Source organism: Pristiophorus japonicus, chromosome 17, assembly GCF_044704955.1.
Source record: "Pristiophorus japonicus isolate sPriJap1 chromosome 17, sPriJap1.hap1, whole genome shotgun sequence".
Classification (NCBI taxonomy): Eukaryota; Metazoa; Chordata; class Chondrichthyes; family Pristiophoridae; genus Pristiophorus; species Pristiophorus japonicus.
The window spans coordinates 107,607,938-107,630,907 of NC_091993.1; the positions used below are offsets into that span (position 1 = coordinate 107,607,938).

At 42.5% G+C, this 22,970-nt stretch overlaps 2 protein-coding genes across 18 annotated transcripts in view; both read right to left on the bottom strand.

The window, feature by feature from the left end:
• Positions 1-4,108, bottom strand: part of LOC139227889 (membrane cofactor protein-like) — a 174,695-nt gene extending 170,587 nt beyond the window's left edge. For 3 of the 12 annotated variants that reach the window (XM_070859009.1, XM_070859017.1, XM_070859006.1), the window contains exons 1-5: positions 3,945-4,108; positions 2,024-2,041; positions 1,868-1,885; positions 191-211; positions 31-51 (exon numbers count right to left, since the gene is read on the bottom strand). In XM_070859009.1, the coding sequence (XP_070715110.1) occupies positions 31-51; positions 191-211; positions 1,868-1,885; positions 2,024-2,041; positions 3,945-4,017 (151 nt within the window). In that variant the 5' untranslated portion in view covers positions 4,018-4,108. The remainder of the gene's footprint in view (positions 1-30; positions 52-190; positions 212-1,867; positions 1,886-2,023; positions 2,042-3,944) is intronic. The other 9 variants (XM_070859014.1, XM_070859010.1, XM_070859015.1 and 6 more) reach the window with 6 other exon arrangements.
• Positions 4,023-22,970, bottom strand: part of LOC139227887 (C4b-binding protein alpha chain-like) — a 67,720-nt gene continuing 48,772 nt past the window's right edge. For 5 of the 6 annotated variants that reach the window (XM_070859005.1, XM_070859003.1, XM_070859002.1 and 2 more), the window contains 4 exons: positions 15,867-15,963; positions 14,211-14,284; positions 7,661-7,840; positions 6,692-6,789 (listed from right to left, as the gene is read on the bottom strand). In XM_070859005.1, the coding sequence (XP_070715106.1) occupies positions 6,707-6,789; positions 7,661-7,840; positions 14,211-14,284; positions 15,867-15,963 (434 nt within the window). In that variant the 3' untranslated portion in view covers positions 6,692-6,706. Of the gene's footprint in view, positions 4,131-6,691; positions 6,790-7,660; positions 7,841-14,210; positions 14,285-15,866; positions 15,964-22,970 lie in introns of those variants that run through there. The other variant, XM_070859004.1, reaches the window with a different exon arrangement.

Below are 22,970 nucleotides of genomic sequence, written 5' to 3' on the forward strand. Positions count from 1 at the left end.
TATACCATTAAGTCAGTGCGATATTCTTACCAGCTGTTGTTGTAGCAGTTACTGTATAGGGGACAAGGAAAGAAATTCAAATGAATCATATGGACAGTGTTACCATAAAATAATGCTTTGCAAAACATGTGGTGTACATAAAAGGAAAGTCAGTCAAGGGTACACTATTAAGTCAATGCAATATACTTACCAGGTGTTGTAGCTGCAGCTCCTAGAAGTTGGACAGAAAATAAATGTAACTGACTGATAAGCAGTCTTACCATAAAACTATGCTTCTCAAAGAATGTGGTGTGCATAAAGGAAACATGCCAGGAGTATGCCATTAAGTAAAAGCAATATATTTACTAACCATTACTGTCCTTGAATGAGAAAAATATGTTACTCAACTCAAGATCAATTGCTACTTTAAAAAAGTTTATTTTGCTAAGTAGTGTAGCCAATATACTATTTAGCACTTTTTTTGCATTCTCTCAACCTCCATTGATGGACTTCGGAGTGCCAGAAGCCACAGCTAATGGGAAGCTAAAATTAGATTTTTCCTTTGGTGATGGTTGGCATGAAACAGTTTGAGAACAAGTATTTTATGCATAAATATACCCAATTCCAATTATCCTTCAAAATCTGCCAGTCATGAATGTAGAGCTCCTTGGAGAATTAATTTCATCTAAGCACAGGAATTATAACTGTTCTCCCGACATGTTTAAAATCAAACACAGTCACTTGCATTTTCTTTCATTAGTAAAACTGCAACGTAGCCCTGCGCATAATGCCGCAGAGAAAACTGTTCAAAATTCCCACACTCATAGGTAACATGCTGTTGCACCAGCACCTTCACTTTGCTAAAGTCCATGCACATCTGCCCTTCTGCTGGTGGCCATGTCCTGTGAAGCCTCTACTACAGATAGCCCCAACTGGCTTTCAGCCAGCAGAAATACCAGTTGGTGGCAATGAACTACCATTCGTAGATACAGGTGTCTCAGTCTTCATGCTGTTGCATTAAGTTTATAAAAGTGTTGCATTCGGTTTATAAAAGTGTACAAGTGTGCATCACAATTTCTGTAATAGCATTTGCAGGACACAAGGTTCCTTTTATCACAATGTGTTGACAGTTCTTTATTCACATAGTTTACCAAGACTGCTATTGTACTGACAACAAGTTTTTTGACTGTCTGCCAGTGTCAAACAATCCTATAAAATTCTGTGTTTTCTCAACGGTGCACGTCATTTTTATTTTGTTATCTCTTGATTGTATTGTTATACCTTCAAACTCAGTTCTTTTAGGAAGTATTCTGAAATAAAGCCTTAGTAAGACCACAGTTTAAGTACCGTATGCAGTTTTCAGCTCCACACAATAGAAAGGCTGTTGAGGCAATAGAAACGGTACAACACAGTTTAATTAAAATGCTGTTTCATAAGAACAGAGGAGATTGCAGGGTGATTTTATAGAGGTGTTTAATACTATCAAAGGAAAACACAGGATAGAAGCAAACTGTTTCCTATGGTTGAGGGGCCTAAAATAAGGGGACATAGATACAAGATTAAATTTAAGATGCAAGATAGAGATATAAAAGATAGCGAGCAGGAGAAACCTTTTTTAAAAAAATGCAATGTTCTGAGGCTGTGCAACATTCGCCTGGAGTTAGTAATTGAAGCGAAGACCATTTCTAATAGATGAGAAAGGTGGCATAAAGTGATATAGGAACAGAGTTACTGAATGCTACACTGTAGTTTTACTAATGAGAATTGAACTAGGACTACTGCTCATATGGAGGATAAACACCAACAGCTTGGTTGTGCCAAACAGCCCGTTGCTATGCTATTCTGTGACAATGAAGAATATACCATTAAGTCAGTGCAATATACTAACCGGTTGTTGTAGCAGTTACTATACAGGGGAAAAGGAGGAAAAAAAAAAATCACATCATATGGAGTGTTACCATAAAATAATGTTTTGCAAAGCACGGTGTACATAAAAGGAAAGGACAGTCTAGAGTAGGCTATTAAGTCAATGCAATATACTTACCAGCTGTAGTAGTTGCAGCTGTTGGGACCAAAAAAAAAATTCTACTGAGTGATAAGCAGTGTTACTAGTGTCAAAGAATGTGGTGTGCATAAAGGAAAGGGCATTCTGGAGTATATCAATAGCACAGAGCAATATATTTATTGTTACAGTACGAGTGAGAAAAATATTACTCAAGTCAAAAGATCAACTGTTAGCAAAACAAAAAATAGTATGTAGTGTAGCCAATACACTAAACTTGTGTTCTCTCAGATAACCTCCATTGGTGGACTTACAGGTGCCAGAATTCACAGCTAATGGGATGCAAGAGTGAGAATTTTCTTTGGTGATAGTTGGCCTGAAACAGTTTGAGAACAGTTACTACTGCGACAATGAGGAGCTTAGGGTCTTGGCAGCTGAAGGCACAGCCACCAATGGCAGAGCAATTATAATCGGGGATGGTCAAGAGTCCAGAATTGGCGGAGCGCAGAGATCTGTGTTGTAGGCCTGAAGGAAGTTAGAGGCGGGGCGAGGCCAGAGAGGGATTTGAAAACAAGGGCGAGAATTTTTTTTTTTTTTTAAATGAGGTGTAAGGGGATAAAATACGGTCACTAAGGTGGAAGTAGACAGACAGGTGGTCACTAAAGTGGATACTGACGGTAGTGAATTGATTTGACACATGGTCCAGATTGAAGGGCTTATCAGTATTAGGAAGTTCTGAGGAATCGAGCGTTCCTCTACCTTACGGTAGGGATCGTAAATTGACCGATTTGTATGTAAAACTCGCTTATGCATTTGGAGCATGCTTATACACTCGCTTACAATGGGTTTTAAGGGGAAGCAGCAAAGCATGCTACACAGCAAAGTTTGATGGTTAATGACCCATGCGTTGTGTTAACCTTAATACAGACTAAGGGAAACTCACATTCACCACTGAATAACACATTCACCAAGGACACGATGGAGTCAAGAGTCTATTGTAGCAACATCTAAAGGGATGTTTGGGAAGATAGCAAACCGAGAAACAAGGTTAATTCACACATCATGAGGAACTGAGGCAAAGTTGACACCACTGAACACCACAGTCCGGAAGGGTGACATGTGATGGGAGATGGACAGGTGGAGGGGCAGGAACCACTCAGCCAGTCTGATGCAACTTTGCTGATAGCAGGCGGCAAATCTGTGGTTTTGTAGGAGGGTCCCACACCTCAAACTATAGATGTAAAACCTTTGTTCTTAGAAGGTTCATCCGCGAACCCTTCCCCTGCATGCTTGAATAAAAACCGGTTGAATTGAGGTTTCGTTTGAGTGATTCCGTGGTCGCTATACTGGCAGGGATACGAATGGGTGTCGATTCCTTATATCAGGGAGTCCACCTTGAAGAGGAGAAGTCTTCTTTTTTCCCCAGCAGAGGTATTGCTTAACCGGGAGCCAATGTAGGTCAATGAGTAGAAAGGCCAGTTATATGCTCAATGGTGGCAATGAACTACTATTTCTAAGTACAGATGTCTGTCTTTATGCTCTTGCACTTTTATAAACTGAATGCATTCCAACTTAATTGCAATTGCTGGACATAAGGTTCTTTTTGTTGCAATGTGTTAACAGTAGTTTTGAATTCCAGGTCATTTGACTTCATTGGCGAGTGTAACATTCTCCTTAATTGTCATACAAGCGGCAAGCTTCTACCCACCAACTCAACATGTGTGTGAAAATGGCATGTGTTTTTGTGACTACAAACATGAGAAATGTGATGGATCTCATTTAAAACACAATCAATATTTCTGTTGTTCATTAGGTCACTCAAAAGTACTAAACTTTTATTTTTAGAACTCTTAACTGGAGCGAAGAGGAACAAGAAACCCCATGGGAATTGGGAAATAATCACATCAAAATATATTGTTTTAACAGACTTATTTCTGTCCCCAAGTACGAGATGGGTACTCACCTAATTTACAAGTAGGTGGTGGTGGCACGAAGGTGTTATCCTCACTGCATTCAATGACACTGCGGCCAACCATTTCATAACCAGCATCACAGCGGTAGATGATCGAATTCTTATATTTATATGTGGGTCCAAATCCTGATACAATACCGATATGTGCAGACTATTCAGGACGCCGACATTCAACAACTGACAAGAACAATGAATTAGTCTTCATTAGATAGCTTATACTCACGATACTGGCAGAAAGCTCAACTTAACTTCTACTCAGTCTTGCTGCCCTCGTCATGATAATGAGCAAAACATAAAAACTGTGCTAAAGGCCAAGAGAATCCCCTTTAGAATTATGCAGTGAAATGGACCAAAAACACTTCTAAATTAAACAATGAAAAAGATCACCTTGTATTCCAGTCACCAGATTGTTTGACTCCACAACTTTACCCAGTAGATTCCAAACATTTATAATTTAATTCTAAATACAAGATGTAATTATATGCCACTAACTTCAATTTATGTCCATTTGTCCTATAGCATTGAAACAATAATCTGAATTGACCTTATCTATACCATGTAATACTTCATATACACCTTAACATTCGACTCACTTAACAGCTTCTCTAATCTTCACTCCAATCTTATCCCTTTTAAACTTGGATCTAACATGCTGCTTTTCCATGCACATCTCTTTTTAAGAGCGGCAACCACAAATACAAACACTCCATGGTCCATCAGTACATTGCAACCTCAGAAACCTGTACCCCACTATTTAAGCTCAGTAACCCAATAGTTTTTTTTTTTTTAAATGCTACTCCAGCATGTCAGTTTTCATGTCAAAAAATTTACAGCCACTGCCAGGTCCCTTTCAAAGTCTCCGTGCTGATACTCCCTCTACTTTCTCCCAATATGCAATACATTTCATTTATCTGTCATTTCTCAATTTGCACAGCTAATCCAAATCCTTACTAGAGCCTGCAAACTTCATGGTCACGGGCCACTGTTTACATAGATTCGGGATGTGGTGTGGTTGGCGTCGCGGGGGCCGGGGCTGGTGGCTCGACATCCGGGGGTGTTCGGCATTTGGGAAGGATTCTGACGGGATGGGGCGGGTTGGGTGCAGGGGGAAGTGTTCCCAGTGTTGGGTGGGTCCGGAGGGAACGCTCTTGGGATGGGAGGGTAGGCTGTTTGGGGCTGGAATTGGGAGAGACAACTTCACTCGGGGAGTTGTTGGCCTGTGGGGTTCCCTGCTGCGGAGAGTCGTTGATGCCAATTCATTGGATGTGGTCCTTGCGGGTCGGTGTGTGTGTTTGGGGGGGGGGGGGGGGGGGTCCTACCTGTGACACGCAAGGATTTTATATTAGTTCAAACAGGCATTTAAGGTAATTTCTAGTGAACACAGGTTGCAGCAGGACAACCCTACTCAGGGAAACCACAAAGATGGTTGGTTGGGCAGTGAAGGAGATCATCACTGAAGTTGGGACACAACAAAGAGTTTTATACCATATCTGGTCCTTATATACCTGACAAGCGTATCATGAAAAAAATACTAGGTGAAAAAGTAGATACGTGTTCCATTCCCGAGCGCTGGTATTTATATTCTAGACTGGAAACCAAAAATGTTGAGTATATTGTAGCTGATGCCTCAAAGTTAGTATGTTAGGAACTGATCAAGACCACTAACCCATCTGCTACTCAATAAAAATCACTGGAGTTTAGAAGAATGAGGGAATCGCTCAGAAACATTTAAAATTCTGATGGGTTTAGACAGGTTAGATACAGGAAGAATGTTCCCAATGTTGCGGAAGTCCAGAAACAGGGGTCACAGTCTAAGGATAAGGGGTAAGCCATTTAGGACCGAGATGAGGAGAAACCTCTTCACCCAGAGAGTGGTGAACCTGTGGAGTTCTCTACCACAGAAAGTTGTTGAGGCCAATTCACTAAATATATTCAAAAAGGAGTTACTACTCGGGGGATCAAGGGGTATGGCGAGAAAGCAGGAAGGGGGTACTGAAGTTGCATGTTTAGCCATGAACTCATTGAATGGCGGTGCAGGCTCGAAGGGCCGAATGGTCTACTCCTGCACCTATTTTCTATGTTTCTATAACACATCCTAGCTGGGGAATAGGATCAGACTGCAGACGAGTGGGAACATGGAAATTCTGGCACAGTAACAAGAGTATACTTGAAACTGAAGTTACTTTTTAATCACCAGCTGATTACTAGAGGGAAAGTGATCGATCAGGACATTTGCCAACTTCAAATTGAGAAAGCTTGGTTCTGTCCTGCATGTTTATTTACACCTACTCCCAGGCACAAGATTAAGTGGGAAAAGGAAGGCTAAAGCATTACAGCTTGGAGGAAGTCTTTATACTCAAAAGATTCAAACCAAGGCATTGCGTGAAAAATACCAAATAGAGAAAACAAGCTTAAATTTCCCCAACAATTTCCCTTCATTTTGGGTGATATTGCAAAACAAATTGCATAGGGTTGAATCAGTGGCTGTTGGTAGAGCAGTTGATGAACAGAATGGAGGTAAAACACAAATATATTAAATGTAAAATAGCAACTTGGGATACACCAAATATAAATGAGAGCGCAGTCTGGCCAGCACATCTGCCTTCCTCCCACCCACCAAAGTAAGCCCGAGAAACCCAGGGCAACGTAAAAGGAGTAGATGGATCTCCACCCCTTTTTCCTGACCTCTGATCCTGCAGAACTGGAGAGCTGCTTGACCTCTGCCTATAGTAGATGCAGAATCTCCAGAAGTACTATCCCATTTTCCTGTGGGATTGCTGACTTGGTGCTATGATCTGTTCTCGGATCTTTGCCAACTTGGGGGCATGCTGAAGAACTAAAGTTGGACATTTTAATTGCATTATGTTTTAGCTTACTAGCACTTCAGTTTCAAGTATATTCTTGTTACTGTGCCAGAATTTCCAAAAAATATTCAGATAAATGTATGTCTTCACATGGCACCATATTTTAGGATTGGATCTACAATATTCCTAACTTAACTTATGAGAGACAAAATTTTACCACGTGTTGTGGCAAATAGTCACTCCGTTGATCAATAGGAATATGACACTTATGGCGCATTACAGAAGTATACTTTAAAAAAAATAACCCCAGATTGTTCTTAGTGGGACAAACATGGTCAGGATTTTAAACAACTTTAGATTAAACACATTTGCTGCTGCTCTGCAAGATTATTCATCGTCACTCCCAAGCACAAGATCAATTACATAGAATGTACAGCACAGAAACATGCCACTTGGCCCAACTGGTCTATGCCGGTGTTTAAGCTCCACACAAACCTCCTCCCACCCTACTAACCCAATCGTGAAATACCCATGTATGCAACTCTACAGAATAGGTTAGGTTAGAAAAGTCATACAGGCTGAGTAGTGCTTAAGGAAGGGGAGGTCTAATCCTACAAGACTTTGGAAGGGAAGGCAAGAACACCAAATTTTAGGATGCACACTACATTAACAAATTAGGAACTGGAAGAGTTAAGCATTGCAGCTTGGAAGGTCTTGGAATGTCAGGAACTTGGATTTAAACAGATTTACAGGAGAACAACAACTATGGAGGAACAGCAAGTTTAGATGGTGCAGGAAAACCCTTCCTTCCTGGAAAACTTTAAACTCATTAAACATTTTTAGCTTTCCAACTTAAGCTGAAAAAGGGCAATGAAAACTAATTCTAATCCTGTATTTAAGTACCTTTGCATGTTGGTGGGCTCATGTCCCACTGTCCAGTTACTGTACAAGTAATGCTTCCTTTACCAATCAATGAATAGTTGTCAATACATGAATATTCTGCTTCCGTTCCATATTCCCAGTTGCTTGTACGGGTTGAAACTCTCCCGTTATCAATAGGTGGAGGATCATCACATTTGACAGCTGGGGATAAATGAAATTCCGTTACAGATCTGTTCGGTCAGAACAAAGCTTGATCTGCATGGATTCAAATGAGTCAAGCTCAGTAACACAGCACACCAGTAAACCAATGCACTGCAGCACAATATAAAAAACAGACATTCTTCTCCCCTTTCTCCTCTGTACATATAAACAATGAAGGACAGGTAAAGAGACACTGGTTCACTCAGCCTGTCCCACACAATTCTGATACCAATATGTACACTCTCCACCCCACCCAAAACCATATGGTTTCCTGGGAGAGGCGAAAAGTCAGAGGAAACAAATCTGGGAAATTCCTCAGACTTATCTCGGCGATCAAAACTAGTCCAGGAGATCACTCTGGCCCTGAATTCCCTGAGGTACCTACATTTTGTAAGAGGCGATCTCCACCCCAACCAGAAACAGGTCCAGCTCTTGCTTGAAGGAATTCAATGAAACAATGTCCACCGCACGAGACGGCAGCCTGTTCCAGAGGTCCATTATTCTAAGTGAAGAACCACCTCCTGGCATCTGTACTCCCACCTCAGCAACAAAACCCCATAGCAAAGACCCGATCACAGCTGGACAGTGTTTTTCTGGCAGCAGCAGTGGGAGAGGGGGGCGGTGAAGAGGGGAAAAAAAAAAAATTTGTTCGCAGGATATGGGCAATGCTGGCACGGTTACATTTATTGCCAATCTCCATTTGCCCCGAGGTGGTGGTTGGCAGGTATAATTCTGAACTGCTGCAGTCCTTGGAGTAATAGTGCTCCCACAATGAGATTAGGAAAGGAATGCTAGGATTTTCACCCAGCATGGAGGAAGAAACGTCAACATAGCCAAGTCACGATGGCATGCAACTTGAGGGGGACTTGTTGCCTTGATGTTTCTGCTCTTGTCCTTCCTGGTTTGAAAGGTTGCAGTGTCATGAATAGGGTCAGACTGCAGGTGACTGGGAACATGGTGGTTGGAGCACAAGAACCTTTTAATAAGAAGCAGATTATTGATGGAGAATCATGGTACCAGGAATTTTACCAACTTTAAATTAAGAAAACTAAGATATGTTCAGGAAGTTTATTCAGCTCCACCCCCAGGCACAAGATTAAGTGGGAATTTAGGATCAACACTGGCTAGGAGCAGGTTAGTTGCCTGGCTCACGGAGAATGACAAATCAAAATATGAAGTAGTAATTAAAAGTCTAAGAATTGTCCCGGTTTGGCAGACAGGTGAGAAAGGAAGGTGAGAAAACATACTAAGGATTTCCTCTGTATTCTTTGCGCAACAAAATTGTAAAACAAATTATATATAGCTTAAGACTTGGTTACAAACAGAGGACTCTTCTCCATCAAGTGAATTAAAATGCTTTGTTTGATCAAAAAGATTAGCCTTCAACCTGCTCCGAGCACCTGTTCCTTTCTGCCCCTTGTCCTTTCCCTCCGACTCCTAGCACCTCCTATCCTGAACACCTGTGTTTTCCTTCCCTCACCACCTCCCTCCGACTGCATCACTCCCCAACCAGTACCCCAGTGTCCAGCAGAAAATATGACTGATGATCTATGTGTCAGCTATGACCTGCAGCCCAAAAGGCATCCATGACTCAGTGGCCTACCAATCTGTGCAGAACACTACTCACCTTTCCCTTTCCAATCCTCTGCCTAACCATTCCTTTCTAGCTCTTGGCATTGCCATTTCCCTTCTGCTGCTTTCCACCGCAAACACCTGTTGCCTTAATGCACCCTCCACCTGTCACCCTCCTTTTGCCACCAGAAAAAAAAGTTGCTTTCGACCTGGACAGAGCAGTAGTCGAGAAATAATAGGAACACGTAACAAAGGTGATACAATAATCGCAGGGACTTTAATCTTCATATGGACTGGGCAAATAAAATAGGCAAGTCTGGAGGACGAGTTCAAGGAATACATTTGTGACAGGTTTCTCAGAATAAGTCGTTGTGGAACCAATCAGGGAGCAGCCTATTTTAGATCTTGTATTGTGAAAAGAAACAGAGTTAATTAGTAATCTCACAGTGAAGGATCCAATGGGGAAGAGTGATCATATGTTGAATTTCACACTGGGTTTGAGTGTGACACTTAAATCCAAAACTTTAGCCTTATACATAATTAAGCCAATTAAATGAAGGTACGAGGAGCGAGTTAGCCAAGGAGATTGGGAAATATTAAAAAGGCATTACAGTAGACAAGCACTGCAAACAAAAATGTTCCAAAATTCTAAACGAATATACATTCCATGGAGAAATAGAAACTCCACAGGAAAAGTGATCCATCCGTGGTTAACTTAAGAAGTTAAGGATAGTATTTGATTAAAAGAGGTTTGCATTGACGAATAGCAGTAAGCCTGAAGATTGGGAGAACTTTAGAAACCAGCAGAGGATGACCAAAAAATTGATTTTTTTTTTTAAAAAGGGAGAAAATGGAATGAAAGTAAACTAACAAATTTAAAAACAAAAATTGCAAGAGCTTCTACAAATATGTAAAAAGGAAAGAGTAGCAAAAGTAAGCATTGGACCCTGAGACGGGAGAAATGATAAATGGGGATTGTGGAAATGTCAGAATTTAAACAAATATTTTGTACCCGTCTTTACAGTGGAAAACACAACAAAGCATATCAAAAATAGCAGGGATCCAAGGAGCTGATGACAGTGAGGAACTTAAAATAATATAAGTAGAGAAGAAGTACTTGAGAAACTAATGGGACTAAAAACCAACAAATTTCCTGGACCTGATAGCCTTCATCCTAGGGTTTTAAAGGAGGTGGCTATTGGCTGTGATCTTCCAAAACTCCCTAGATTCTAGACGGCCTCATTCAAGAAAGGAAAATTTATTAGTGTTGTTTGAGGATGTAATTAGCAGGGTAAATAAAGGGGAATCAGTGGATGTAGTACACTTTTGATTTCCAAAAGACATTAAGGTATCACATAAAATGTTGTTCAGCGAGACAAGGGCTCATGGGGTGCAGGGTAATAGATGAACAGGGATAAAGAATTGGTTAACGGAGAAAAAACAGAGTAAGAATAAACAGGTCATTTTCAGATTAGCAGGTTGTAACTAGTGGGGTGCCACAAGGATCAGCACTGTGGCCTCAGATATTTATAATCTATATTAATGACTTCGATGAAGGGACCGAGTGTAATGTATCCAAGTTTGCTGACCAAAGAAAGCTAGGTGTGGAGGGCACACACAAAAAAGAGACTCGCATTTATATAGTGTCTTTAACGTCCAGTCACTCATATATTGTGGGAAACGCGGCAGGCAATTAGCACACAGCAACCCTGAAACAGCAATGTGATAATGACCAGATAATCTGCATTTGTTATGTTGATTGAGGGATAAATATTGGCCAGGACACCGGGGATAACTCCACTGATCTTCTTTGAAATAGTACCATGGGATCTTTTACATTCACCTGAGCGCGCAGACAGGGCCTCGGTTTCACGTCTCATCCAAAGAGACGGCAGCTCCGACAGCACAGCACTCCCTCAGCACAGCAATGTCAGCCTACATTTATGTGCTCAAGTCCCTGGAGTGGGATTTGAATTCTCAACCTTCTGATTTGGAGGCGATTGTACTGCCCACTGAGCCACACTGTTGTGTTGTCCCATTGAAACATACAAGATTCTGAGGGATATTGACAGAGTAGATACTGAGAGGTTGTTTCCCCTGGCTGGAAAATCTAGAATAGGAGGCATAGTCTCAAGATAAGAGGTTTGCCATTTAAGACTGAGATAAGGAGGAATTTCTTCACTCAGAGGGTTGTGAATCTTGAGTGAAATGTGATCTCATCCACTTAAATAACAGGGTACTTTCTAAATGCTGAAAAGCTAGAAGCAGCGGAGGTCCAGAGAGATTTGGGGGGCCGTGTAAATAGATTAAAATGTCCTGAATAGGTACAGAAAATAATCAAAAGACTGATGGAATGTGTTGTATATGAATAAAGAGTCTAACTGGATACTGTGAGCTCAAAGTAAAGTGTGGCCTTAGTCTTTTATTGCAGTTCTCCAGAGTGCCCTCCAGTCTGTGAGACCTCCTTAAGTAGCTGCACTTGCAAGGGATTGTGGGATCCCTTGGGATTCCAGGGAGTAAGCCCTCTGGTGGCTACACAAGGAATACACAGGTTTACATATATAACATGCTGGCCTTTTTATCGAGGGGACTAGAGTACAAGGGGGTAGAAGTTTACGCTGCAGCTGAACAGGGCCCTGGTTAGACCACACCTGGAGCACTGTGAGCAGTTCTGGGCACCACACCTTGGGGAGGATGTACTGGCCTTGGAGGGAGTGCAGTGCAGGTTTACCAGAATAATACCCGGACTCCAAGGGTAAAGTTACGAGGCTTGATTACACAAATTAGGGTTGTGTCCCCTGGAATTTAGACAGTTAGAGGGTACTGAAGGAATGATCAGCCATGATCTTATTGAACAGCAGAGCAGACTCGAGGAACCAAATGGCCTACTTCTGCTCCTAATCGTTATGTTCCTGCCTATGTCCTGCTGCTCAAAAAGGCATCCACAACATACCAGTCTGCAATACTGGCACCACAAAACCCACCAGCACCACAAAATACTACCTTTCCTGGCATGCAATCTACCACATAAGAACATAAGAAATAGGAGGAGTAGGCCATACGGCCCCTCGAGCCTGTTCGCCATTCAATATCATGGCTGATCTGATCATGGACTCAGCTCCACTTCCCTGCCTGCTCCCCATAATCCCTTATCCCTGTATCGTTTAAGAAACTGTCTATTTTTGTCTTAAATGTATTCAATGTCCCAGCTTCCACATCTCGGACGCAGCGAATTCCACAGATTTACAACCCTCAGAAAAAATTCCTCCTCCTCATCATCTCTGAATAAGGGGCCGCTCATTTAAAACTAAGATTATGCCCCCTAGTTCTAGTCTCCCCTATCAGTGGAAACATCCTCTGCATCCACCTTGTTAAGCCCTCTCAAAATCTTATACATTTTGATACAATCACTTCACATTCTTCTGAATTCCAGTGAGTAGAGGCCCAACCTCCTCAACCTTTCCTCATAAGTCAACACCCTCCTCTCTGGAATCAACCTAGTGAACCTTCTCTGAACTGCCTCCATAGCAAGTATATCCTTTCATAAATATGGAAACCAAAACTGCACGCGGTATTCCAGGTGTGGCCTCACCAATACCCTGTATAACTGTAGCAGGACTTCCCTGCTTTTATACTCCATCCCCTTTGCAATAAAGGCCAAGATTCCATTGGCCTTCTGATCATTTGCTGTACCTGCATTCTAGTTTTGTGTTTCATGCACAAGTACCCCCAGGTCCCGCTGACCTACAGCACTTTGCAATTTTTCTCCATTTAAATAATAACTTGCTCTTTGATTTTTTTCTGCCAAAATGCATGACCTCACACTTACCAACATTATACTCCATCTGCTAAATTTTTGCCCACTCACTTAGCCTGTGTCTGTCTTTTTGCAGATTTTGTGCGTCCTCCTCACACATTGCTTTTCCTCCCATCTTTGTATAGTCAGCAAACTTGGCTATGTTATGCTCGGTCCCTTCTTCCAAGTCGTTCATATAGATTGTAAATAGTTGGGGTCCCAGCACTGATCCCTGTGGCGCCCCACAAGTTACTGATTGCCAACTCGAGAATTAACCATTTATCCTGACTCTGTTTTCTGTTAGTTAGCCAATCCTCTATCTATGCTAATATATTACCCCCGACCCAAGGAACTTTCATCTTGTGCAGTAACCTTTTATGTGGCACCTTGTCAAATGGCTTCTGGAAGTCCAAATCCACCCTGTTCATCACATCCTCAAAGAATTCCAGCAATTTGTCAAACATGACTTCTCCTTCATAAATCCATGATGACTCTGCCTGACCAAATTATGCTTTTCCAAATGTCCTGCTGCTGCTTCTTTAATAATGGACACCAACATTTTCCCAACCACAGATGTTAGGCTAACTGGTCTATAGTTTTCTGCTTTTTGCCTTTTAAAAAAAAAAATAGGGGCAGTACATTTGCAGTTTTCCAATCTGCTGGGACCTCCCCCGAATCCAGGGAATTTTGGTAAATTACAACCAATGCATCCACTATCACTGCTGCTACTTTTTTTTTTAAGACCCTAGGATGCAAGCCATCAGGTCACATCCCATTGAAAAGGACACAAGAGCAAAGAAAGACAAGAAAATAACACTTGAGGGAAAGAGAAATAAAAATAAAAGAGACCACAAAAGCAAGAGTCAGAAGAGAGGTGAAATAAGTTACAATAAAGATACAGTAAGAGAATGTGGAGTACCCCATAGAAAATCCCCCACAGAACTGTAATAATGATACTGCACCAAAAAGAGTCAAACTCCTGAACATCGAACCTTTACTTACTTTCACATGTTGGGACCTGGCCATCCCACCCATCAGCTTTACACAACAGGTAGGATCGACCAACTAAGTGGTACCTAAAAAGAAAAAAAGTCAAAACATCACACATCACACAGCAAGTTTAAAGTTAAATGGGAATGGTACTGCAAAGTGATCAGAGAAGAGGTTTAAGAATTATAATGCATAAATATCTGAAATAATCAATGCAGTATTTTGATACAGTAAAGAGCATAAAAGATAATGGGCTATATTACCAGGTGGACAGATAAAAAATCAGAAGGTTGCATTATTGCTGTACAAGGTACTGGTCAAAGCATGGTGTATAAATTTTGTCAGACTCAAAGGAAGGATATTGGTGCCACTTGGACATGGAGCTGGCTCAGTATCAATAGAGCATTTGGTGAACTTATGATGAATCCTATGATTGATTAGAAATTAAATGTCTTCTCTTCATAACCATTTTAAGGGAGCCAGGTGACAGGCCATACTCAACTCAGCTGTCAGTAGATGAAAGTTCACAGCACAAACTACCCATAATTTAACACTAATTAGACAACCAACTTACTTGTGGTAATAAACCCACAAAACTGCCGATAGTTCGGCATTGAATTTGAAGCCCAACTCAGAGGCAAGGTGGACAGTGGTCATCAGAAATGCAGAGATCACTTTCTTTAGTTGGGATTAAGGTATATTACTGTACCAGACTGGAGGTACTGAAACCGCCTTAATCACAAAATGAAAAACATGAGCTGTAAACTGCGACATGTGTTCACACGTGCCCAAAGAGACCCTACAAGTTCTGGGTTTCGGCGCGCAAAGCGCTCGAGTCGAAACCCAGCACTTGCAAACTGTCAAAATGTCTTGACAGATCCAATGCATATGAAGGTAATGGGCCTTCGCAGGCAGAGATTTGGGCTATTTGCCCAACTCTTGCCAACATAAACCTGCTTTTACCAGCATAAGAGTTTTAAAAGATAGAAAAATTAAATTTTATCACTAATTTTTCTATTAAAAACCCAGTCCATTATGGCAAGTTTATTCTTAACCCTATTAAAACATTTTCAAAAAAATAATTTTGTTCCTAACATTTAATTTCTATTTCAATTAATTTGAAATATGTGAGTTTTTTTTTTAAGTTGTGGTGTTTGTGTTTTGGGGGGTATTCTCATTGATTGTATGAGCTCCCATTACTAACAGAACTCACTATTATCAATGAGAATGTTACATTGTGAATGGTGGTCCAGGCCCATGTGATCTCAGGCTACGTTCCTGGGATGCCTGGGCTTCTGCGCTGAGCTGTGCATCTAGGCCTTGGACCGGAAGTGTTCGTTCCACCGGGAACGCCAGGAAATTTCATAAATTTTTCGGTCGGAGGTATCTGCCCGCGGGAAGCCCCTGACCGCAATTTATGGCCCAATCTTTCACTAGAATCATCTGACCCTCATTCAGGAATCTGTGGATCTAATACTCACCCCAAGTTACAATTAAAAAATAACTTGTTTCAAAAGCAGAACAAGTGGTCACCTTCTTGGGCTGATGTTAAGGTGCATTGTTATAGCAGCATGGAAATACTGTAACTGCACCTTAATTAAATTAAAGGACCATTCGTCACCAAAAGCAAACAAACTTCTTTCAGCCATTTGTGTACTGAATACTCACCCTGGATTACAAAAAAAGATAGCTTTATTTCCAAAAGTAGTAGCAGCTGCCTCAAAATACCCATTTAGAAGCTCCCCTGGATTCCCGCAGTTACTTGCTACGAAGAAAAAAATGGGAAAAGGTAAAGATGTTACAAATCTCCAATCGGCCTTTCCAACGCAATCCACAGAAATGTAACATAATAAACTGGCACACAATTTTCCAGAATATCTGGTTGCCCCAATTATAAAGTTTATTTTCAAAGTTTTAAGCTCACTCCTGAGGGTAAAACATCTCACAATGGCAGGGCTCTGTTTTAGAGTGCATTTCACGACCACCGGATTTCTCAAAGCACTTTACAGCCAAAGTACTTTGAGTGTCGTCACTGTTGCAATGTGAGAAACGTGGTAGCCAATTTGCGCACAGCAAGCTCCCAAAAACAACAATGCGACAAAATGATCAGATAATCTGTTTTGTTACCTCGATTGAGGAATAAATATTGGCCAGAACACCAGGAATAATGCCCCTGCTCTTCTTCGCCTCTGCTCTTTACGTCCACCTGAAAGAGCAGACGTCGGGTTAACGTCTCAACCTCCAACAGTGCAGCATTCCCTCAGCACTGCACTGGAAAGTCAGTTGGTGCTCAAGGCCCTGGAGTGGTACTTGAACCCACAACCTTCTGACTCAAGAGGGGAGTGTAGGTCTAGGGATATTTTTTTAGCAGCCATCATAACTGGATGGGCCCAGCTCTGGTGTAATACAAGTTATGGATTTAATTTCTTTAAAACCGTTCTCTGGTATGTTTTCACTAATAAGTATAGCTGGAAGACAAGCAGAATTTCAGTAACCTTTCCAACAGATTTGGAGAGAACTGGGTACATAAGAACATAAGAATTAGGAACAGGAGTAGGCCATCTAGCCCCTCGAGCCTGCTCCGCCATTCAATAAGATCATGGCTGATCTGGTCGTGGACTCAGCTCCACTTACTCGCCCTCTCCCCGTAACCCTTAATGGTTAAAAATCTATCTATCTTTGACTTGAAAACATTCAATGAGCTAGCCTCAACTGCTTCCTTGAGCAGAGAATTCCACAGATTCACAACCCTCTGGGAGAAGAAATTCTCTCTCAACTCGGTTTTAAATTGGCTCCTCCGTATTTTGAGGCTGTGCCCCCTACCAATGGAAACAACCGCTCTGCCTCTATCTTGTCTATCCCTTTCATGATTTTAAATGTTTCTATAAGATCAGCCCTCATCCTTCTGAACTCCGAGTAAAGACCCAGTCGACTCAATCTATCATAAGGTAACCCCCTCATTTCTGGAATCAGCCTAGAGAATTGTCTCTGTACCCCTTCCAAAGCTAGTATATCCCTCAAGTAAGGTGACCAAAACTGCACGCAGTACTCCAGGTGCAGCCTTACCAATACCTTATACAGTTGCAGCAAGACCTCCCTGCTTTTGTACTCCATCCCTTTCGCAATGAAGGCCAACATTCCATTCGCCTTCCTGATTACCTGCTGCACCTGCAAACTAACCTTCATGCACAAGGACCCCCAGGTCCCTCTGCACCACAGCATGTTGTAATTTCTCCCCATTCAAATAATATTCCCTTTTACTGGTTTCCCCCCCCCCCACCCCCCGCACCAAGGTGGATGACCTCACATTTTCCAACATTGTATTCCATCTGCCAAACCTTAGCCCATTCGCTTAACCTATCTAAATCTCTGCAGCCTCTCTACACAACCCGCTTTCCCACTAATCTTTGTGTCATCTGCAAATTTTGTTACACTACACTCTGTCCCCTCTTCCAGGTCATCTATGTATATTGTAAACAGTTGTGGTTCCAGCACCAATACATGTGGCACACCACTAACCACCGATTTCCAACCCGAAAAGGACCCATTTATCCCGACTCTGCTTTCTGTTAGCATGGATAGAGAATTGGCTGGCTGATACATTTCCTCTGACTCCGCGTACCTTTATCTTCTGCAGTAACCTTTTATGTGGCACCTTATCGAATGCCTTTTGGAAATCTAACTACACTACATCTATCGGTACACCTCTATCCACCATGCTCGTTATATCCTCAAAGAATTCCAGTAAATTAGTTAAAGATGATTTCCCCTTAATGAATCCATGTTGCGTCTGCTTGATTGCACTATTCCTATCTAGATGTCCCGCTACTTCTTCCTTAATGATAGCTTCAAGCATTTTCCCCATAATAGATGTTAAACTAACCGGCCGATAGTTACCTGCCTTTTGTCTGCCCCTTTTTTTTTTTTTAAAAACAGAGGCGTTACATTAGCTGCTTTCCAATCCGCTGGTACCTCCCCAGAGTCCAGAGAATTTTGGTAGATTAGCCCCCTTGCTGATCACCAAACCCCGTCCCAATCAGAGTCAGAAGTTCGTGGCGTTGGTGAGGCCTATAAAAGGCCCAGCAGCAGTGGCAGTCAGAGGCGGGAGTTTGTAGCATTGGTGAGGCCTATAAAAGGCGAGCTTGTGCAGCTACAGGGAGAAGGCAAAAAAGAAGTAGAAAGAAACAGAAAGGTGACGTCACAGCCAAGGGGGTAAGTGATTGGCTGGATTGGTGAGCAGCTTTTCTTTTTTCTCTTCTATAACAGTCAGTAACTTTTAACATTGTTGTTGCCAATTTAAGTGTATCTAAAGGTTAAGTCATGGCAGGAGAGCTCGGTCACGTGATATGCTCCTTCTGTACCATGTGGGAACTCAGGGACACTTCCGGTGTCCCTGACTACATCTGCGGGAAGTGTATCCGCCTCCAGCTCCTGACTGACCGCGTTGCGGAATTGGAGCTGAGGGTGGATTCACTCTGGAGCATCCACGATGCTGAGAATGACGTGAGTAGCATGTGCAGCGAGTTGGCCTTACTGCAGGAGAAGGGTCCACAGCCAGCTAGAGAATGGAAGACCAGCGGGAAGAGTAGTGCAAGGAAGGTAGTGCAGGGGTCCCCTGTGGTCATCCCCCTGCAAAACAGATACACTACTTTGAGTACTGTTGAGGGGGATGACTCATCAGGGGAGGGCAGCAGCAGCCAAGTTCATGGCACCGTGGCTGGCTCTATTGCACAGGAGGGCAGAAAAAAGAGTGGGAGAGCAAGTGATAGGGGATTCAATTGTGAGGGGAATAGATAGGCGTTTCTGCAGCCGTAACCGAGACTCCAGGATGGTATGTTGCCTCCCTGCTGCAAGGGTCAAGGATGTCTCTGAGCGGGTGCAGGACATTCTAAAAAGGGAGGGAGAACAGCCAGTTGTCATGGTGCACATTGGTACCAACGACATAGGTTTAAAAAAAGGGATGAGGTCCTACGAAACGAATTTAAGGAGCTAAATTAAAAAGTAGGACCTCAAAAGTAGTCATCTCTGGATTGCTACCAGTGCCACGTGCTAGACAGAGTAGGAATCGCAGGATAGCGCAGATGAATACGTGGCTTGAGCAGTGGTGCAGCAGGGAGGGATTCAAATTCCTGGGGCATTGGAACCGGTTCTGGGGGAGGTGGGACCAGTACAAACCGGACGGTCTGCACCTGGGCAGGACCGGAACCAATGTTTGCTAGTGCTGTTGGGGAGGAGTTAAACTAATATGGCAGCGGGATGGGAACCAATGCAGGGAGACAGAGGGAAACAAAAAGGAGACAAAAGCAAAAGACAGAAAGGAGATGAGGAAAAGTGGAGCGCAGAGAAACCCAAGGCAAAGAACAAAAAGGGCCACTGTACAGCAAAATTCTAAAAGGACAAAGGGTGTTAAAAAAACAAGCCTGAAGGATTTGTGTCTTAATGCAAGGAGTATCCGTAATAAGGTGGATGAATTAACTGTGCAAATAGATGTTAACAAATGTGATGTGATTGGGATTACAGAGACGTGGCTCCAGGATGATCAGGGCTGGGAACTCAACATCCAGGGGTATTCAACATTCAGGAAGGATAGAATAAAAGGACAGGGGGGGGGGGGGGGGTGGCGTGTAACATTGCTGGTTAAAAAGAGGAGATTAATGCAATAGTTAGGAAGGACATTAGCTTGGATGTTGTGGAATCTATATGGGTAGAGCTGCAGAACACCAAAGGTCAAAAAATGTTAGTGGGAGTTGTGTACAGACCTCCAAACAGTAGTAGTGATGTTGGGGAGAGTATCAAACAGGAAATTAGGGGTGCATGCAATAAAGGTGCAGCAGTTATAATGGGTGACTTTAATATGCACATAGATAGGGCTAACCAAACTGGAAGCAATACGGTGGAGGAGGATTTCCTGGAGTGCATAAGGGATGGTTTTCTAGACCAATATGTCGAGGAACCAACTAGGGGGGAGGCCATCTTAGACTGGGTGTTGTGTAATGAGAGGATTAATTAGCAAACTCGTTGTGCGAGGCCCCTTGGGGAAGAGTGACCATAATATGGTGGAATTCTGCATTAGGATGGAGAATGAAACAGTTAATTCAGAGACCATGGTCCAGAACTTAAAGAAGGGTAACTTTGAAGGTATGAAGCATGAATTAGCTAGGATAGATTGGCGAATGATACTTAAGGGGTTGACTGTGGATGGGCAATGGCAGACATTTAGAGACCGTATGGATGAATTACAACAATTATACATTACTGTCTGGTGTAAAAATAAAAAAGGGAAGGTGGCTCAACCGTGGCTATCAAGGGAAATCAGGGATAGTATTAAAGCCAAAGAAGTGGCATACAAATTGGCCAGAAATAGCAGCGAACCCAGGGACTGGGAGAAATTTAGAACTCAGCAGAGGAGGACAAAGGGTTTGATTAGAGCAGGGAAAATAGAGTACGAGAAAAAGCTTGCAGGGAACATTAAGACGGATTGCAAAAGTTTCTATAGATATGTAAAGAGAAAAAGGTTAGTAAAGACAAACGTAGGTCCCCTGCAGTCAGAATCAGGGGAAGTCATAACGGGGAACAAAGAAATGGCGGACCAATTGAACAAGTACTTTGGTTCGGTATTCACTAAGGACGACACAAACAACCTTCCGGATATAAAAGGGGTCAGAGGGTCTAGTAAGGAGGAGGAACTGAGGGAAATTGTGTTGGGGAAATTGATGGGATTGAAGGCCGATAAATCCCCAGGGCCTGATGGACTGCATCCCAGAGTACTTAAGGAAGTGGCCTTGGAAATAGTGGATGCATTGACAGTCATTTTCCAACCTTCCATAGACTCTGGATCAGTTCCTATCGAGTGGAGGGTAGCCAATGTAACCCCACTTTTTAAAAAAAGGAGGGAGAGAAAACAGGGAATTATAGACCGGTCAGCCTGACCTCAGTAGTGGGTAAAATGATGGAATCAATTATTAAGGATGTCATAGCAGTGCATTTGGAAAGAGGTGACATGATAGGTCCAAGTCAGCATGGATTTGTGAAAGGGAAATCATGCTTGACAAATCTTCTGGAATTTTTTGAGGATGTTTCCAGTAGAATGGACAAGGGAGAACCAGTTGATGTGGTATATCTGGACTTTCAGAAGGCTTTCGACAAGGTCCCACACAAGAGATTAATGTGCAAAGTTAATGCACATCAGATTGGGAGTAGTGCGCTGACATGGATTGAGAACTGGTTGTCAGACAGGAAGCAAAGAGTAGGAGTAAATGGGTACTTTTCAGAATGGCAGGCAGTGACTAGTGGAGTACCACAAGGTTCTGTGCTGGGGCCCCAGCTGTTTGCACTGTACATTAATAATTTAGACGAGGGGATTAAATGTAGTATCTCCAAATTTGCAGATGACACTAAGTTGGGTGGCAGTGTGAGCTGCGAGGAGGATGCTATGAGGCTGCAGAGTGACTTGGATAGGTTAGGTGAGTGGGCAAATGCATGGCAGATGAAGTATAATGTGGATAAATGTGAGGTTATCCACTTTGGTGGTAAAAACAGAGAGACTATTATCTGAATGGTGACAGATTAGGAAAAGGGGAGGTGCAACGAGACCTGGGTGTCATGGTACATCAGTCATTGAAGGTTGGCATGCAGGTACAGCAGGCAGTTAAGAAAGCAAATGGCATGTTGGCCTTCATAGCGAGGGGATTTGAGTACAGGGGTAGGGAGGTGTTGCTACAGTTGTGCAGGGCCTTGGTGAGGCCACACCTGGAGTATTGCGTACAGTTTTGGTCTCCTAACTTGAGGAAGGACATTCTTGCTATTGAGGGAGTGCAGCAAAGGTTCACCAGACTGATTCCTGGGATGGCGGGACTGACCTATTAAGAAAGACTGGATCAACTGGGCTTGTATTCATTGGAGTTCAGAAAAATGAGAGGGGACCTCAGAAACTTTTAAAATTCTGACGGGTTCAGACAGGTTAGATGCAGGAAGCATGTTCCCAATGTTGCGGAAGTCCAGTGGTCACAGTCTAAGGATAAGGGGTAAGCCATTTAGGACCGAGATGAGGAGAAACTGCTTCACCCAGAGAGTGGTGAACCTGTGGAATTCTCTACCACAGAAAGTTGTTGAGGCCAATTCACTAAATATATTCAAAAAGAAGTTAGATGAAGTCCTTACTACTAGGGGGATCAAGGGGTATAGCGAGAAAGCAGGAATGGGGTACTGAAGTTGCATGTTCAGCCATGAACTCATTGAATGGCAGTGCAGGCTAGAAGGGCCGAATGGCCTACTCCTGCACCTATTTTCTATGTCTATGTTTCTATGAATGCATCTGCTATAACTTCCGCCATCTCTTAATACCCTGAGATGCATTTCATCAGGACCAGGGGACTTGTCTACCTTGAGTCCCATTAGCCTGTCCAGCACTACCCCCCTAGTGATGGTGATTATCTCAAGGTCCTCCCTTCCCACATTCCCGTGACCAGCAATTTTTGGCATGGTTTGTGTCTTCCACTGTGAATAACGAAGCAAAATAATTGTTTAAGGTCTCAGCCATTTCCACATTTCCCATTATTAAATCCCCCTTATCTTCTAAGGGACCAACATTTACTTTAGTCACTCTTTTCCGTTTTATATATCGGTAAAAGCTTTTACTATCTGTTTTTATGTTTTGCGCAAGTTTACTTTCGTAATCTATCTTTCCTTTCTTTATTGCTTTCTTAGTCATTCTTTGCTGTCGTTTAAAATTTTCCCACTAACCTTGGCCACCTTATACACATTGGTTTTTAA